The 20,639-nt window shown below is 35.6% G+C and overlaps 1 protein-coding gene across 5 annotated transcripts in view; it reads right to left on the bottom strand.

The window, feature by feature from the left end:
• RAP1A (RAP1A, member of RAS oncogene family) overlaps positions 1–20,639 on the bottom strand; it is a 79,894-nt gene that overhangs the window by 24,145 nt on the left and 35,110 nt on the right. For 4 of the 5 annotated variants that reach the window (XM_082380576.1, XM_082380579.1, XM_082380577.1 and 1 more), the window contains exon 2: positions 1,927–2,010. In XM_082380576.1, coding sequence (XP_082236702.1) covers positions 1,927–1,983 — 57 coding nt within the window. In that variant the 5' untranslated portion in view covers positions 1,984–2,010. Of the gene's footprint in view, positions 1–1,926; positions 2,011–16,465; positions 16,543–20,639 lie in introns of those variants that run through there. The other variant, XM_082380578.1, reaches the window with a different exon arrangement.

Raw genomic sequence — 20,639 nt, forward strand, 5'->3', positions numbered from 1 at the left:
AATTGACATGTTATCTGTAGCTTATTGAACCTTGCAAAAATAGCCTCTGTTGTTTTATAATATCTCCCCCCTCATTCTTCCTTTCTTATAAAACACATATGGTACTCTACACTGCTTGGTATCTTTTTCCTCCTAAGTAATACAGCTTAGATATCATTAATTATCAGTATATACAGAGCTGCTGCATTCTTTTTAATGGTTTATAGTATTCTACTCAAAATACATATTAAAAACTTATTTAGCCCCTACTGGTAGACATTTATGTTGTTTCCAAACTCTTGCCACTGTAAAGAATGTTGTAATAGACATCCTTGACCATGTCATTTTGTATATGTGAACTTATGTGTGGGATACATTTCCAGAAAAGGACTTGCTGAATTGAAAGTTACATGCATTTAAAATAACAGATACCAAGAGGGAAGAGCTATGGGGACATATGTATATGTATAACTGATTCACTTTGTTATAAAGCAGAAACTGACACACCATTGTAAAGCAATTATACTTTAATAAAGATGTTAACAAATAAAAATAATAATAATAATAAAATAACAGATACTCGCAAACATTCACCACAGAGGTACTAAATTACACTCCTAACAGTAACATAATTCCCATGAAATAAATACCATAGATATATTCATGGCAACCCAAATCATACCACAAGTCTCTCTTTTAAGCTATTACCTTGAGGATCTGATTCTTTATTTGATGTATTTACTCGAACATCTCACAAGCACATGACATTTGACATGACTCTTGATTTTCACTCTCAAATCTGCTCATTCTCCAGTGCTTTCCTTCTACTTCTTTAATGGTCCATTCATAAAATCAGTAGCTCAACTGTGAAATTTGGGAGTCACCCTCGACAGCTCCTTCTCTCCTAGTCCCCATATCAATCTAGCACTAAGTTAACTGTCAATTCTACCTCCTATTTAACTCTCAAAACATCTACTTTTCTCTTCTTCACTGCTAATATAAGCTTCCACAAACAATAATGTGGTGTATTGCATTAACTCCCAACTTGTTTCCCACATCTTCTCTGCCTGTCTTCTAAATTACTCTTTATAGAACAAAGTGCTCTCTTTAAAACATATATCCAGTTCTGTCACCACCACCACCCTCCAAAAACCCTACCCTCACCAGCTTCTCATTGTCATTAGGAATAAATTCCAAGTTCTTACATGGTCTTCAAGTCATGATCTGGCCCCTGCTTATCTCTCACCTCATTTCCCTCTACTTTCTTCCCGGTTCACGCCTATCCCAGCAACTGTGACCCTTCTCAGTTGTTCAAATGCTAATTTAGGTTCCCTTGTCATAGGGGTCTCTTAACAATATATACTTTTCTTTCAAAGTACCTCTCTCACAATTATAATCAAGTAGTTCTTTGATTAATTGTGTATTTATTACATCTCCCCCACTATAATGTAAGCTCTGTGAGGGAGATTGTGACTGTTTTTGTTCACTGTTGTAACTTTAGAGTCTGACATTATAGAAGCTCAATGAACACTTACTAAATAAATATAGCATGTGTACAAAAAAATGACCTTTATTCCACTTAAGTCTGGGATGGGGGTAGGGTAGGACTTACTCCACTGGTACTTGTAATAATCAGTCTCCCACACTAGAATGTAAGTTCCTTAACAATGAAAACAATTTTATTCCTCTTTGAATCACAAACACTAGTGCTTAACATAAAATAGGTAGCCAATAAATATTTGATAAATCAAAGAATGAATGAGCCACTATTATAAAACTACACATTCATGGTTACTGAATGAGTCCTTGTACCCTGGTAGGCCAGATATTAGGCATATAAAAAATACTGCCATCTTTTCTCTTGAGTGACTAGAAGTTGTAAAGCAAGAAAATATCACCGTTCTTCTTGTATTATATTAATTAATTATAGTTAGGTGGCTAACTTACCAGAGCAGACTTCCCCACGCCTCCTGAACCAAGGACCACTAGCTTGTACTCACGCATGATGTGGTCTTTTTAAATACTGACAATCTGGGAAAAAAAAAACAAAAACAAAGATTAATAAACATGCTAAGAATAGCCTAAGAATGTAAAACTGTTACGTGAAATAACATGAGATTTTGTTTTTGTTTTTTCCCTTAAAACTATCAAGAGGAAGACAGAGGCTATACAACAAAACCATGTATATTTTAATATAAATTTATAGGACCACTGCCAGGCATTTTAATTCATTACAGATTATCTTTGACTAGTCATCAGTCATTAGCCTGTTCATGTTACTTTGTATTTGATCAGAAAATAAGATGAATAAAACTAGTAGTTATAACTATAATCACGAGCCCGACTCTTTACGAAGCTATCACTTCAACTTACATACTTTTTTGAAAAGTTCACTCATGAGCTTTAATATAATGAAAATGCTATTTTATTTGCTTAAAATATCATATGTAATTCTATACTGTTTTGCTCATTATTGTATTATTGGTGAACCACATAAACTGTTACCTCAAATATTATTATGATACAAATGGGAAAATGTAGATGAAATTGTTAAAACTCTGTAGGTAGGTACTGCTGGTTTACTTCATAACGCCTAAATTGCTGGGATGGGGGGGGGGGGAAGAAATATAAACTTTATTTTTTATCTCCATGATTATCTTAAAAAGATACAAAAGAATTTCCAATGGCCATGATGGTGTATATAGGAATGAAATTTCCATCCCACAATAAACAGCTAAAACACCAAACAAAATATGTGAAACAACTGTTTGCAGACGTCATTGGACAATAAGCAGTATAGCACTGGGATCTCTGAGAGATGGGAAGGAAATGAAGTGAGACCTACACCTGCCCTGGCTTTCTGCCTAGAGGTACTTTTCAGATTGTGATGCAGGGAGAAAAAACTCAAGCAGAGAAGTTACCAGAGAAGTGGGAGTTATGCACAGAAAACTCCAGAAATCTGCACAGGGGTCCACCTGAGTCTGCGGCCAAACACTAAGCCAGGCATGCAGGATGAAACTCCATGAGGTAATAAGGCAAAGAATAAATAGGAATCTGTAAGCTGAGCAATTCCCAGAGTGCTGGGAAATATTGACATTCTGACCAGAAGAGTCTTCTTTGTTGAAAAATAGGCAATTCACTTGAAACCCCAGAATATTCATACTTAGTACAGGAGTAAACAAACCCTAGAGTAAAAAATACTCTACATGCTTCCTAAAAAGTCTTAAAAATAAGCCTCAAAAGGATTGAGTCAATCCACAGATAACAACTGCCTGTCAGAGCAAGTCCAAGATTTTTTTAAAGAAAAAAAAATTCCACCATTCAACAATATAAAATTTTCAACGTCCACAGCATCCAATAAAAATTAATAGACACGTGAGAAAGAAAGAAAATATGACCTGAAACTAGGGTGGAATGAGTCAACTGAAACAGTCCCAGAAGTGAGATAATGGAATTAGCCAATGAGGACTCTAAAACTACTATGATAAATATGCTCAAGGATTTAAGGAAAATATGAGGAGAGAAACAGTAGACATAAAAGAACCAAAATGAACTTCTAGTGTTCAAAAACAGTATCTGAAATGGAAATATAACCAGGTGGGATTAACATTATATTAAATATTGCAGAAGGAAATTTCAGAGGAACTGACATGAAGATAGAAAAAAGTTGATGAGGAGGAGGGTAAACAGTGGGGAGATGGAAGGGGAGGGAGAGAGAAAAGAAAAGGAAGAAGAAGAATAAAAGAAGAAAGAAGAGGAAAACCACAGCTATCAAGTATATGTGTGTAACTGGAATGGGGTGGGGGGGGTTTGAATAATAAAATAAATAATAAAATACTTTCAAAATTTGATAAAAACTATAAATCCACAGATCCAAGAAACTCAATGAGCCCTCTCCTTAGTATAAATACAAAGAAAAGCACAAGGCACAATAATCAAATTCCTGAAAAGCTGTCAAAGAGAGAAAATCTTACAAGAAGCCAAAGGAAAAAGTTTAGCTACAGAGAAACAAAGTTAAGAAAATATGTAGACTTTCTCAAGAAGCTATGCAAGACAGAAGAAAATACATCTTCCAAATGCTTAAAGAAAAATATGGTCAACCTAGAATGCTAAATACAATGACTATATCCTTCAAAAATGAAAGTGAAATAATTTTTTTTTTCAGATCCAAAAAAAGAAAGAAAAGCTGGGGGAAGAAAAAAGTTCACCAGCCTGCACTTAAAAAAAGCAAAAAAATTCTTCAGGTGGAAGAAAATGATAACAGATGGAAATGTGGATCTACATAAAGAAATGACAACTGGGGCTTCCCTGGTGGCACAGTGGTTAAGAATCCACCTGCCTATGCAGGGGACACAGGTTCGAGCCCTGGTCCAGGAAGATCCCACATGCTGTGAAGCAACTAAGCCCATGCACCACAACTACTGAGCCTGTGTGCCACAACTACTGAAGGCTGCGTGCCTAGAGCCCGTGCTCTGCAACAAGAGAAGCCACTGCAATGAGAAGTCAGTACACAATGAAGAGTAGCCCCCATGTTCCACAACTAGAGAAAGCCCGTGCGCAGCAACAACCAACCAACGCAGCCATAAATAAATTAATAAATAAATTAATTAATTTAAAAAAAGAAAAAAAAATGACATTACTAAAGAAATAAAAAGTACCAGAAATGGTGAGAGTAAATCTACAAGACGTTTTTGGCCTCTTAAAGCAAAAATAACAATGTACCACAGGGTTTACAACATATGTAGAAGTAAAATATATTACAATAACAGCACAAGAAAGGGAAGGGAACTGGAGGTATAATGTTCAAGGTTCTTACGTTATATCTGGAGTAGTATATTATTTGAAGGTAAATAATTATATGTTAAAGATGCATACTGTATATCCTAAAGCAACCACGGGGGTGGGGGGGGATGGGGGAGAAGAGGCATAGCTAATAAGCCAGTAGCTGAGATAAAATGGAATACTAAAAAAAAAACAAAAATCAACTCATCCACAAAATAGCAGGAAAAATACAAACGAGCAGAAAAGAACAAAGAAAAGATGGGAGAAATACAAAACAAATAGGATAGAATTAAAAGGCAACCACATCATTATATTAAATGTTAAATCATCTATTCTAATATCCAACATTCAAATTCAAAGGCAAGACCTAATTATATGTTGCCCTCAAGAAACAAACAAATACAGGAAAAGTTAAAAGTAACATTTATTGATGACAAAGTCACAGTTGGTGCTTATATTACCACTGTGGTATGTTGCCTGCATTCAAAATAGAAACAAATACTCAATTTCATTTAGAGGTTAGTTTAAAAAAAAGTATCTTGGGAATTCCCTGGCGGTCTTGGGGTTGGGACTCAGCACTTCCAATGCAGGGGGCACATCCCACAAGCTGTGGGGCCGGGCCAATAAATATAGGGTTGGCCAAAAAGTTCCTTCGGTTTTCAGGTAAAAATATAAGATACATTTTTCATTTTCACCAAGAACTTTATTGAACAATGAATGTATTCACTGTTTTGTTTCACTACCTTTTGCCATTTTTCAGGCAACTTCGTAATTCCATCTTCCCAAAACTTTTTATCTTTTTGAGCAAAGAACTGTTCCAGGTACCTATTACAGTCTTCCAGGGAATTGAAACTTTTTCCATTAAGAGAATTTTGTAAAGACCGAAATAAATGGAAATGTGAAGGTGCAATGTCTGGTGAATATAGCGGATGAATCATAACTTCCCAGCTGAGCTGTAACAGTTTTTGCCTGGTCATCAAAGAAACATGCGGTCTTGCGTTATCCTGATGGAAGATTATGCGTTTTCTGTTGATTAATTCCGGATGCTTATTGTCGAGTGCTGCTTTCATTTGATTTAACTGGGAGCAGTTCTTGTGGGAATTAATCCTCTGGCTTTCCGGAAGGAGCTCATAATAGAGGACTCCCTTCCAATCCCACCATATACCCAACATCACCTTCTTTGGATGAAGACTAGCCTTTGGTGTGGTTGGTGGTGGTTCATTTCGCTTGCCCCGTGATCTCTTCTGTTCCACATTATTGTACAGTATCCACTTTTCATCGCCCGTCACAATTTGTTTTAAATAACGGAACGTTTTCGTTACGTTTAAGTAGAGAATCACATGCGGAAATAAATACTGTCAAGAAGGTTTTTTTCGCTCAACTTATGTGGAACCCAAACATCAAAGCAATTAACATAACCAAGCTGGTGCAAATGATTTTTAACACTTGATTTGGATATTTTGAGTATGTTGGCTATCTCTCACGTGTTATAACATTGACTGTTCTCAATTAATGTCTTGATTCGATCGCTATCAACTTCAGCTGGCCTACCTGACCGTGTAGCATCGTCCAGCGAGAAATCTCCAGCACAAAACTTCACAAACCACTTTCGACACGTTTGATCAGTCACAGCACCTTCTCCATACACTGCACAAATCTTTTTTTGCGTTTCAGTTGCGTTTTTACCTTTCTTCAAATAATAAAGCATAATATGCCAAAAATGTTGTTTTCCTTCCATCTTCAATATTAAAATGGCTACACAAAAATTCACCAATTTTGATGTCTTTTTTAAAAATGCATGTTGATATGACAGTTGTCACAATACAATCTAACAAAATTGTTTCAAATGAAGTTAAAGACAACAAAGCGCTACTAGAGCCATCTTAATGGAAAACAACGAACAAACTTTTTGGCCAACCCAATCAATCAATCAATCACGATGTATCTTCCCCCCCCCCCCCCCACACCGCTATACAAGTGCTGGGGACCCTAAATTATGAATCCCTACGTATTCTAAGCAGTTAGCATTTTAGGTTACTCTAGTCAGACTGTTCTCAAACTTTTTGGTTTCAGGTCTTCTTTACACTCTTAAGAGCTTTTGTTTATATGGGTTCTCAGGAATGGATGTTAGATTTTTTTCAAATACTTCTCCTGCATCTATTGATATTACATGGTTTTTCTTTTTCTTCTACCAATATGACCACTCTTACTGCTTCTGTTCAACACTGTACTAAGCTATGTATAGTAGGTTCTAGCCTATGCAAAAGGAAGAAGTGAAACTTTTTTCGTAGATGACATGATCCTGTATGTAGAAAATCCTAAGGAATATACAAAAAAGCTACCAGACTAATAAGTGGCTTCAGGATAAAAGACTGATACAAAAAAAAGCAATTGTATTTCCATATACTGGAAAAGAACTGGAAATAAAATTTTTAAGATACCATTTACAATAGCATCCAATAAGAAATAAATACTTATAAATAAATACAGGATAGCTTTTTAATGGAAGTTACATAAAAGATAAGTGAAAAACTGAAGAGGAATGTTATAGGTGTGTAGGAAAGGGCATGTTAAGCAGAGGAACAGCTTGAGTAAATACTCCAAATTATTAAATACAGAAGATTTAGGGAATACCACATAGCTCAGCATGGGTAAAACACAGGGTTTAAAAGTAAGGTATGGAAAATGAAGCCGGGTATGGAGACTGGGTTATGCTTGCAAAGGCATTTGCCACATTAAGGAGTTTACTTTTTATCTAGTAAGCAATGAGGAGTAAACAATGATTTCTTTTTGTAAAAGTCAAGTTTTATTACTTTCCTTTTTTTAATATTTGAATTTTATTTTATTTTTTTAAACAGCAGGTTCTTATTAGTTATCTATTTTATACATATTAGTGTATATATGTCAATCCCAATCTCCCAATTCATCATCACAGATGCAGAGAACAAATGTATGGATACCAAGGGGGGAAAGTGGCAGGGGGAGTGGGGTGGTGGTGGTGTGATGAATTGGGAACAATGATTTTTTTTTAAGTTATATATATATATTCTGGAAAGATAACTGATAACAGTATATAAAATAGACTGAAGGAAAGAGAGACTAGAGGGGCAGGGAGAACAGTTAGGAAGCTACTGTAATAGCTCAGGTGGAAAATGACCCAGGCCTGTATAGTAGCACTAGGGCTGAAGAGGGGGCAGTGGTTTACTGAAGGTAAAACTGACAAAAGACTCCGTAGCTGACTAGAGGTTATTATTAAGGGGAATGAAGAACAGTCAAGGATAACTCTTAGATATCTACTTTGGGCAAATTAGGTGGCTGGTGGCATACCTCCAATTAAGACTGGAAATATAAAAAGAAGGTTTAAAAAGAAAGTTAATGCTTTCTGCCAAAAATTAAGTGTGAGATTCCTATGGCAAAAGCAGGTAGATATCTGATAGATACTTCTGATAGATATTTAAAAATCCAAGTCTGGAAGCTCAGTAGAAACCAATGGGTTGGTACGACTTGGGAGTTGATGTTATAAAAGATGGTAGTAGTCGAAATCATAGCACATGGTTGTAGTTGAAACCATAGTAGCAGATGAGATCAACCAAAGAGAATGTATTTACTCAGTGGAAACAGAAGAAAGCTAAGAACTGAGCGCTGAGAAACAACCACATTTTACTACATAGATGGACAGGAAACCTGAGGAAAAAGTGAGGTAGGAGAGGTTTGTGCTGGATACTAGTAATCCTATACCTCTATCTGCATCAAATAATTCTTTCATTTCTATGGGGAAAAAAAAGCTGTTAAACACAGGAGCATGTATTTCAACCAGACAGATCCCCATATCCGTAACCCCCTTTCGAGTCCCCCAGTGATTCTTAGTTTGGGGATTGCTGTCATTTTAACGAGATGTGAATTCATCACCTCTCTCCTCCAAAAATGTGTACCTTTCGAGAGGGAATCCTAATATAGTAAGGCTCATTTATGCTCCCCAAATTGCCTCCTAGGGCAATAGAATTTGGGGAAAAGCACTCAGATATTGCCAAATTATTTTGGGTACTCTGTAAGAACAAAATATTTGTCCCCTGTTCCTCAACTCGAGGGGTAAGAGAGTCGACTTCCAAAGTCATTTTTCATACATACTGTATGCATAGAAAATTATTTTCTTTACACCTAACAAGTACCATGGATTATAAATGTATGTACATATGCACAAATGCAGATACAAGAATAATATAACTCAGATAAGAAAACACATACAAATACCCAATGAGGAATAATGTAGATTAATATTTTCTTTTTAAAGGGGGTTAGTTCTAACTCATTACTGCCAAGTTAGAAAACTACTATGTTCTTCCAAGCAAATCCCATGCCTTTTTATGGAAATCTCTTGTGCCGTGCACTCCCAACACAGCACGAGAAAATTTCTCACTCTGGTTAAGATTCCCTGACAAATAAGGAGGACAAGAATAAACATTACACTATGTTTACATTTTAAGTCAATCTTGAATCCCTAACACTATGGCCCAAGTTATAACATTTTTTTCACTCTTCAAACTTCAGCAAAACTACTTCTAAATTTCATAAAATAACATAACTTGATTTCCTTGTGATGCAAATAGACCCCAACTTTGTTGTTTCTGTTTTTAAATATTTAAACTATTTAAAAGATGAAATAGTTTCTCCTGCACAACTGAACCCATGCAACAAAATTCATTAAAGGAAATTTAGTTGTGACAAGAAATTTTGGAGAAAAAATTTTTTACATTAAGGAACACTGAAGCTTAACAAGCAGTTATACTGTTGGTTATATTTAAATATTTATAGAAGCTGTGAATATTTTAAATGTGACAACTGACCACAACATGTTGGGGATGGGTGGGGATGGTGGTGAATAAATATGGAAATGATGGTAAGACTTAAGTTTCTAAAATAAAGAACAACATTCCTCATAGTACATCATAATGCAACATCAACTGTGTTTGTAACAGAAAATCACATTATCTCATTGAGAGAATATCTTCCTTGATACCTTCTCCTCTTATTCTTCTCAAGATTAGTATTTTGGGGAGAGGATGTATATGGGGATAAAGTGATCAGACATAATGTACTTATAAATGAAGTTTATATATTAGTCTTCACACTCTAAAACCAGGTATACTCAGCCCAATAGCACTTCCTACCCTTTCCCAAATGAAAGAAGGTAAGCTCCTGTAAATAGAAGAGGCCAGTGGGGACTCTCAAAAAGAGCAGATAATTAATCACAGATTTGAGGAAAACAACTTGACAGAGGCAATAAATTCAACAAACAGAAGAACAAAAACCAAAGAAAACAGAGTTAAGAGGGCCTATAAAACGCTGTAAAATAAATGTAATATTCTTAAAGAAACCTGTGAAGTTATTAAATCTACGTAAAAGACACTTTGGAGACCTAGAAAATAAAAATATGAGCATCAAAAAAAATTCAGTAGATGGGCTGAAGAGAAAAATGGATATAGCTGAAAAAAGCAGGTTAGTGAACCAATATACTGAACCCACCCAAACAGAGCAGAACAAAAGGACGGGGAGATGGAAAGTGTGAAAGAGGTAAGAAGGATAAATCTCATCCTAAAAAACTTCTAGAGAAAAACATATTCCTCTCCCCTTGAATATGGGCAGATTTAATAAAACACAGCAAAAGTGGTGTTGTCTGACTTCTGAAGCTAGAAAGGCTGCCAGAATTTCCTCCTGGATCTTCCTCTTTGCAGCCATGCCTTTGGGCCCAGGCTGTAAGGCTGCCCTGAAGCTGCCACTCTGGAGAGACACAGAGATGGGACAAAGTTGCTGAAGGAACCCCAGTTGTGAGTCCTCCTGGACCTGTGCATGAAGATGATCCCAGACAGCCACCATTTGACTGCAACACCCACAGGAGAGACCTTAGGCCAGATCTACCTAGCTGAGCCACTCCCTAATTCCATACTCAAGAAACTATGGGCGATAACACAAGGTTACTGTTTTAAGCCACTACATTTTGAATGGTTTGATAACTAAAAACAGAAGGAATAAAGGAAAAAAAGGAAGGAACAAAGAACAGATGGACAAATTGAAAATAATGGATAATCCAAATATCACTAATTACGTTAGTAAATGTTCAATAGGAAAAATTAAAATACAAGACAAAATACATATAGCAGAAGTTGACAGAACTAAAGGAAAAACTAGTCAAATACACAATCATGATTAGATTTTAACATAACTCAGTATCTGATAGAAAAGGAAGATAAAAATCGGTAAGGATATATAGAAGATTTGACCAAATAACAAATCAACTTACTCCAATAGACATATATAGAACACCACACCCAACAACTGCAAATTACACATTTTTCCAAATTGCACATGGATCATTTACTAGAACAGACAATGCTGGGCCGTAAATCAGGTCTCAACAAATTTCAAAGGACTGAAAATCATATAAAGCGTACATTCTAACTACAATACAATTAAACTTGAAACCAATACAAAAATATAACTACATAATCTCAAAATGTTTGTAAGTTAAACAACATAATTCTAAATAATACATGGGTCAAAGAAGAAATCAAGATGGAAAGTAAACAATTAGAACTAAATAATAAAAATACATATCAAAAATTACTAGAAAGAGAAAAACAAATACCATATGCTAACACATATATATGGACTCTAAAAAAAAAAAAAAAAGGTTCTGAAGAACCTAGGGGCAGGACAGGAATAAAGACGCAGATGTAGAGAATGGACTTGAGGATATGGGGAGGGGGAAGGGTAAGTTGTGACAAAGTGAGAGAGTGGCATGGACATATATACACTACCAAATGTAAAACAGAGAGCTAGTGGGAAGCAGCCGCATAGCACAGGGAGATCAGCTCTGCTCTGTGACCACCTAGAGGGGTGGGATAGGGAGGGTGGGAGGGAGACACAAGAGGGAGGGGATATGGGGATATATGTATACATATAGCTGATTCACTTTGTGATACAGCAGAAACTAACACACCATTGTAAAGCAATTATACTACAATAAAGTTGTTAAAAAAAAAAAAATTACTGGAGTTGGTACTCCAACACAAAAAAGGAAAATGATTCAAGAAACAGAAAGGTGTAAGAACAAGAAATATGCCAAGCAAATAAATCAGTAAAAATTATAGTTATCTAATTATCACTGTAAAATATGTACAAAAATCTGGAAATAAAACTCTGATTATCTCAACCTTTTTGTTTGGAAGGAGATAGGAAGAAAGGCATGTTAAAGGTTTTCTCTTCTTGGGAAAAGGATAAAGATACTGAATCTCTCTTTTTCTATACATTAAAAAAATATAAATCTAAACATGTGAAAAATGTAATGTCAACAACTAAATCATATAACTTAAAAATCACTAGAGGAAAAACGAGCAAAGAAAACTTGACCAATTCAACCAGAGTCAGAATATGAAAAATAAACAACAGGAAAGAAAGGTAAAGAGGAGATAATAGGAATAAGACAAAATAGATCAGTAGTCCCAATAAAAAGAAATCTTCCTAAATCCTAATTTTGCAAACCACAAATGATAAAAGCTTATTCTATGAAGACTATGATGACAAACTTAGAAAACAATACATTTAATTTACATGAGCAAATCTTATAACATGTTAAATGAATAGCTGGTTTTGTCTTTTCTAGTTTTAAATACTGAAGTCAGTATTTAACAACAGAATGCCTGAACCATAGTAAGTGTTTCTTTTGTGGCAATTCACTCTAAAAACATCTCCAGATATGGTCATCTAACCCTTTGAATTCTATGCTCACAAAACAGTCCATTCCATTTCTGGATAGCCTAATTGTCAGAACGTTCTTTACATTGCTGTTTCTTTGTAGTGGCCACTTACTGGGTCTCTGTCTCTGATGCCAAACAGAAAAAAGAGAATTCCTCTTCCAGTCTATGCTCCTTCAAATAGTTGAAGACAGTTATTCCACCCGCCACATCTTCTTTTTCAATAAGCAGTCCTATTTCATTTTTCAGATGATAGTTTCAAATTCTGTAATCATTCTGTCTCTTACGCAAAAGCTTTAGGTCTTACACTCTCTTAAACTAAAAGTAATATATGCTAATTAGTACTACTAGCAGGCATTACGAAAAGGCTTATAACAAAAAAGAGCAGTCACTATATCCCCTTAACCTACTTCAAACTTCTAGCTCTTTCTTTGAGTGTTCTCCATACTTCTAAATAAGATATTTATACTCCTATCTCTTGGTTTTTAGTTTTACATATTGCTCTTATGGTAGATGAGAATTTTAGCTCTCTTAAATAACACATAGCAAAGTAATATATTAAGATTACATTTCCTTTTTCGTATAACTTGTGTTTATTCTGGAATTGTCTACCAACATATTTTCCAACCAAACCTGCCAGACAATCTATGAATTTCATTCCCTTCTTCCCACCCCCCACCCCACAAAAAAAATCCTTCCTGGAGCTTGCTGTAATCTGTCCCAGCTGCTCTCCAGGCCCGCAGATGTCTGTCAGCCTAGGACTTTCTTATGTACTGGTGTGCTTCAGAGTGCCTATCCACAGAGGTCACCACTACTATTTCTACTGCTCCTCCAGAAAATACGGCACTTGTCCCCGTAAGTCAACATCTTCTCTAAGCACACTGTTTAAATCAATAGAACAGTGTGAATATGAACTATTGGGCTGGTGACAGTATTTTTTTTAAAGAGAAGGAAAGAGAAGAAAACACTAAATTATAGATCATTTTCAGTATTGTGCCATCACTTTTTGGTAAAAGTATCCAAAACTTTAAAAAAAAAAAAAACTTTTAAAAGCACAAGGTTTCCACAGTTTCTTAGGTTCTTACATTTCCTTACTAAATGACACTTCCCTACTTCTTCTTTATGTATCAAAAAAGGAACACAAATTCTACCACTTTAGAAGACACTGACCCATCAATTATCCCCAAATTTTTACTAAAACCTTCAGTAAATTATGACTGAGGCAGTTATCCCATTCATTGTACCCTTGACATTCTCTAAGAATTCAGGTAAAGGATTAAAATATTTAATCCAACCATCTTACTTTTTCAGGAGTAAAAATTTTTGGCAAATTTGACAAGTGGTCTTGAAAGGCTTATTATACTATTATGATAACTCATGCAATAATCTACCGTTTGACATTATTCCTTAAAAAAATGTATTAGTGAGTACATTTTTCTTTTATAATAATCTCTGTAGCATCTGTAGTTATATCTCCTTTTTCATACTTATTGTTTACTATGGCTTCTCTCTCTCTTTTGATCAATCTTACCAGATTTGTTAACTCTATTAGTCTTTTTCTAAGAATCAACTTCAGCTTTGTTGATCCTTCATTGTTCACTTGTTTTATATTTCTTTATTTCTACTTTTATGTCTATTATTTCCTTCCTTTCTTTATTCTGTCCTGTTTCTAATTTAGACTGAATTCCTGGCTCGTTAATTTTCAGCCTTTCTTCTTTTCCAAAAAATATCTCAGACCCTCCATCAGGGATCTTTTTCCTTCTACCTAAAGTGTATCTTTCTGAATTTGTCTTAATGATATTCTACTGGAGATAAAAATCTCTGTTTTAATTTTTCTGAAAACTTTATGTACCTACACTCTTGAAAGGTATTTTAGCTTTAATAGTTATTTCTTCTCAGCACACTGTAGTTATTCTTTTCTTCTGGTTTCAAGTTTCAATTTTTCCTTTCAATAAACCAGTCTAATAGTAGATCTTTTGAAGGTAATCTGTCTTCTCCCTCTGGCTATTTATTTATTATTTATTTTATTCATTTAATTTTTGGCTGTGTTGGGTCTTTGTTGCTGTGCGCAGGCTTTCTCTAGTTGCGGCGAGCGGGGGCTACTCTTCGTTGCGGTGCGCGGGCTTCTCATTGCGGTGCGTGGGCTTCTCACTGCGGTGGCTTCTCCTGGTGCAGAGCACGGGCTCTAGGCGCGCGGGCTTCAGTAGTTGTGGCTCGTGGGCTCTAGAGCACAGGCTCAGTAGTTGTGGCTCACGGGCTTAGTTGCTCCGCAGCATGTGGGATCTTCCCTGACCAGGGCTCGAACCCGTGTCCCCTGCATTGGCAGGCGGATTCTTAACCACTGCGCCACCAGAAGCCCATCCCTCTGGCTATTTTTAAGGTCCCTGATTATATGCAAATTTAACTATGAAGTGTTTATGTTTAGTTTTTTTCTCTCCTGTTTAGGATCTGACTTCTTGAATTTGTGCCATTTGCAATTTTAGAAATTCTCAATTATAAACTCCTCAAATATTATTTCTACTTGACTTTTCTTCACATCCATATTCTGCTTTGATAATTGTTAGATTTTCTCATGCTCTTCTTGTATTAATTAAGACTAATACAAGACTAGGCTGATGCAATAAGAGACTCTACAATGGCCTGAACAAAATTCAAGTTTTTTTTTTTCTCTCTCACATGACAGTAGAAAGGGACAGTCCAGGGCTGGTTTGGCAGCTTAGCAGTCTGAGAGAGCTAAGCTCTTACATCTTGTTGCTGCTCTGTCATCCTTACAGTATTGCCCTCTTCCACCTAGCTAAAAATAGTTCATCACTGTGTCCACATTCCAGTCTATGGGAAGGAAGAAGGAGGTGGGAAATGGAGTATCTCATTCCTCTTATAGGCATAAACCGTAAGGCTAAAACCTATGCACACATAACTTCCACTTGCATCCAAATTGCTGAAACTTTGACATAGAGTCAAATCTCACTATCAGAAAGGCAGTGAAATGGAAGCTGTAGCTGGACAGCAAAGCATCCAACTAATACAGTTATTGCTTAAAAGGAGAAAGAAATCAAGGAAATCTAGCAATTTCTGCCCCAATTTTCTAATTCTCATTTCTTCTCTTACATGTTGTCCATCTGTGTCTCTTTATTTTGGTTAATTTATTTTTCAGGTCATCTTCCAGTTCATGAATTCTAATCTATTGAATTAAAAAATTTTTATTTATATTTTTCATTTCCAGAAGTTCTTTTATTTTTTTGTCAAAGCTATTGGTAATTGTTCATAGTCTCATTCTCTTTCTCACAGCATTATAGTGAAATGTTTAAAAGCCTGAACTTAGGATCCATACTGCCTGACTAGAATCCTGCTCTACCACTTACTAACCTCTGTCTACAACTTTTCCTCCTAAACGCTGAATATTGGGAATGCCTCTATTAAATAGAAGACGGGAGACTATCACATTATTCAAAAGTATTCCTCACTCTGTGCCTTTGAGCAGGACATGTGCTCCATGAGTTGTAAAAAAAAAGCACCTATTCTTTTATAGCAACAGAGTAAATCATCAAAAACTACATCAAAGCAGACTGCTTTTTATATGTAGTACAATCTACTTAGTAAGATGAATATTCTTTAGCAATCTTTATCATCGCAGGCAAATAAAACATTTGTAAACCATGAAGAAAATTTTATAGGCTGTGACTAATACTTTCTATGTTGACAAAAATATTTTTTTCCTTAAAAGATAAGGCTTACTAAATTAAGTTTACTAATTTATGCTAAGTATATCAATTCTAGAATCCTGACGGATACATTTCCATAAAAAGAGGTATTTACTCTAACTTTATTCCCTTAAGGGCATTGCCACATAAATTATATAATCATAATTTTAAAATTTAAGACTAACACTAAAGCAAGCCATAGCTAATGAAAAAGTATAAATTTAAAATAATTTCTAAAGCAAAACAGCATACCTGTCACAAATTTCTGAAATCTTTATTCTTAAAGACTACGTCACTTCTTATAACCAACTGAAATGCTGAGATCTTTCCTGGAAGGAAAAGTAAAACGATGTGACCAATAGCAACTAACCTCTATATAGCATTTTATCGGGTACAAAGCTCTTTCCTTTATATTTTTTAGTTCACCAAAATCAAAACTGTATATGATTTCCCCCACTATAAAGATAAGGAAACCATCCAAGGTTTAACTTGAGTTAAATGACTTAGGGGCAAAGTAACTAGGCGGCTATACTCAAACCTATCCTGATATTAAATGCCATTCTCTTTCAATGTATTATGCTTTGTTACATAACTATAACAACAATATTAATAGCATACATTTACTGAGAGCTTACCACGCTCTGGCTCTGAGAGCCAGGCACTGCTGTGAGAAATCCTCACAAAAATCTTATGAGGTAGGTACTAGTAATTTGCCCAAACCACACATCTAGGAAGAGAATCCACAATTCAAACTTCCGCAGCCTGGTTCCTGAGTTCACACTCTAACATGCTAACTTGCCTCTACTCATATATGTGCATAGAAACTTGAATACACATAGAATACCTTTGGAAGGAAACTGAGGAATGAGGGGACAAGGAAAGAAGGGAGATTTTTCACCATATGCCTTACATACATTTCTTGAAGGTCAGGCAGAGGAAGGGGAGTGGGGTAGGAGTATTACAGACATGGAATTCCATGGAAAAAACGCACAGATTCAAGAGAATGAAAAGTCTAATTTAAAAAAAAAAAAACTATTAAAAAAAAGTCTAGGTGGCTTGAGCATTTACAGTGAAAGCTTGGGGGAAAGGAATGAGTACAGATGTGGTTTAAACAGTAAGCAGGCTAGCAAGCTACCAAAGTCCCTGTATGATAGCCAAAGAACTTGAAACTTTCCTATCAGAGGAGGAAAGTCACCTAAGGTTTTTGAATAGATAATTTGAGGGAAAGAAAAAGAAAAAAACCCCACAAACTTTTATGAGAACTGTGGATGTAGGAACAAAGGGAATGAGAAACTGGAGCAGGGAGTCCAGTTAGGAGGGCAAGAAATGAGGCTGGGGCTTGAGACATAGAGAGGGTTAGTCTTAAAGTAAGGGACACAGTTCAGCAACTTTGTTGTGAACACCAAGTGAGATAATGCATACATAGCTCTTAGCACAGTGCCTGGCTAAAAAACAACAACTACTACTATCACTGCTTTACTACTGTAACTACAGTGTTACTAGTATCAATATTTTGAGAAGAATTGTGGAAAGGTAATGTAAGACAAGAGTGGATAGTACTGTCAGATTAGGAACCCCAAATCAGGAGGCAGCATAATAAAATTTATTGATTCTGAACCTGACTGAATTGAAGGGTCATCAGTTCTTTAAAAACCGTAAACACATAGGGAGAAGTGGAGACCAAGGAACCCAAACTAACAACCCCTGATCGAAAGGAACCCCTGGCATATCTGGATCCCTGTGTGAGCCTGGGTAAGTTAATTGTTAATATGTAATTTCCTTATTAATGAAACAAAGCTGGATTAAGATACCTCACTGGTTCCTGATAATTAAACAATATAACATATTTTAGGTACCTATAAAATGCTTAAAACATGGGAGAAGTTAAATGCTTTCCCCTCCTAAAGTGAAAACAGAGGATCAACATTTTGGTTTGATGAAAACACTGCCACATTAGAAAACTACTGCTAGGACCCTAGTTTATTAACCTGTTTGCTTTACGAACTTCAAGTCTATCTTAGCATGGCCAGATAGTCATGAGTTTCTGATTCTCAAAAACTCTGAAGGTTCCTGTTGCCAGAGATTACTGGCTTTGTGACAAGAAATAATACAGGCATAGACACCTTTGTCTTTAAAATATCCTGTTCAGGACAACCTTAGTCCTAATCAAGTTCTTAATATTTGAGATGAGAGGAGGTCAGAAAAACATAATAAGAAAATTATTTAAAGCTTGCTTTCATGAGACAAATCAATTTGATCAGGTCTAAAAATTGGCCATTAAATGAGAATTAAACTTAATCAGGGATCCTGGATTCTGTGCCTAATGTTAAGAAATATACAAAAAAAAATGTGACTATTGATTTATAGAATTTCTAGGATTTATTTTCAAGAAGAATAACACTGGGTGAGAGATTTTTATTTTCTCATAATGGAACTAAATGGAGATTCTATAAATGGGAGATATTAATTTAGCAATTAAGAGTTATGAATTGCTGACCACATATGTTATAAATGGATTTCTTGGTAAGAATCAGTTCCAAACATTCTTTTTTGGATGGCCATCAACCCCCCCAGTAGACTAAGCTATCATAAGTTTATACCTAGATCACTGCAATAGCCTCTCATCGGGTCCCTTCACATCTAATTCCCTTCAACCCCCCAATCTTTTTTCCATAGTGAAGCTAGAATAATCTTTATAAAAATACATATTTAATCATGATAGTGACCCTCTTCCCAAATCCCTCCAGTTAAGATACTTCAGTGATTTGCCACTACCCTTAAGGATAAAGCCAAACAATGTTAATGGCCTACAAGAGTCTGCAGTTTGGTCCCTAATTCCCACTCTAGCTTCATTTCACAATGTTCTTCTCCCTCTCTTTCTCAATGCTCCAGCCAAACTGGCTTTATTCCATTTTCTCCACTGTGCCATGCTCTCTCCTGCCAGACACAGGTCAGTGGGTAAAGTGTTCTGGAGAAAAGTAAAGCAGGAAAGGGGGTATAGTGAGTTCATAGGGCAGGAAGATTTGTAGTTTGAAACAAAGTGATATTCAAGTAAAGACCTAAAGGCAATGGTAAGAGAACAGAGTCATGCAGACATCTAAAGGAAATCGAAAAGCCTTGAGATGTCTGGTCACTTCTATAAAGAGAAAGGATGGCACGCTAATTGGAGGGAAGTAATGAGAAGATTAGTAGGAGGTAAGGTAAGTGATGAAACAGACAGCTTAAAGATGGCTTTTAGGTCATAGTAAGGACTTTGGCTTTTACTTGGTATGAGATGGGAACTCACTGGACAGTTCTGATCAAAGGATGATATGTTCTCACTGAACTTTTAGACAGATCTCTCTAGCTGTTGTGTGGTGAAAGGAAGGAAGAGGTAAAGGGCAGAGGCAGGGAGAACTATTTGAAGGCAAATGAAACCCAAAAGATGGCAATATGGACCAAAGCAGTAGCAGTGGAAGTGGTAAGAACTAGTTATCTTCCAGATATATTTAAAGATAGGGCCAAAAGGAGTGAAGAGTTGGAAGAAAAAAGGCTACTAAATAATAAACAGAAGACAGACGCCAAACAGAGAACATTGAGCAGGATAAATATCAAAAAATCTACACCTAGGAATATATTCAAACTGCAGAAAATCAAAGACAAATATTGAAAGAAGCCGGAGGGGGAAAGAAAACACCGAACTGCTAGAGGAGCAAGAATGAGAATTACCTGAGACTTCTCTTCAGAAATTACACAAAAATAAGAGAATGAAGTGAAATATTTAACTGTTGAAAGAAAAAACCCCACCAAGCTATAATTCTGCAAATCCAGCAAAGTTATCCTTCAAATGACAGAGAAATACAGACTTTCTCAAACAAAAATTCAGTGGAATTTGTTGCCATAGATCTGCTCTGCAAGAAATATTAAAAGAAGCTCTTTAAAAGAAGGGAAATGATTTAAGTCAGAAACTTGGACCTAAATATTAATATATGAAGGTAAAATAAAATGGTTTTTCTTATTCTTAATTGATCTAACAGACAACAATTTGAAATAATAGCAATAATGTATTAGATGATTATAGTTTATGGATAAGTAAAATGAATGACAGCACATTATAAGGGATTTTAGGAATTGGAAACTGTTATAAAGTACTTGTATTATCTGTGAAGTGGTATAGTGTTATATGACACTGGGCTTGGATTAGTGGTAAATGTATATTTCAAATTCAAGTGCAACCAGTAAAACAAAAAAGTATACTTGATATGGTAAAAGAAGAGAAAAAATGAAGTCATATAAAACGCTCAGTTAAAACCAGAAGGTAGCAGAAAAAGCGTAGAAGACAAAAAGGAAACAAGGGCAATGAACAGAAAACTGTAACACCTATGGGAGCTATTAATCCAACTACATTAAAAATCGCTAGTCAAAAATCAACTCTAAATACACCAAT

The sequence above is a fragment of the Balaenoptera borealis genome (assembly GCF_965194805.1).
Source record: "Balaenoptera borealis genome assembly, chromosome: 1".
NCBI classification, from domain to species: Eukaryota; Metazoa; Chordata; class Mammalia; order Artiodactyla; family Balaenopteridae; genus Balaenoptera; species Balaenoptera borealis.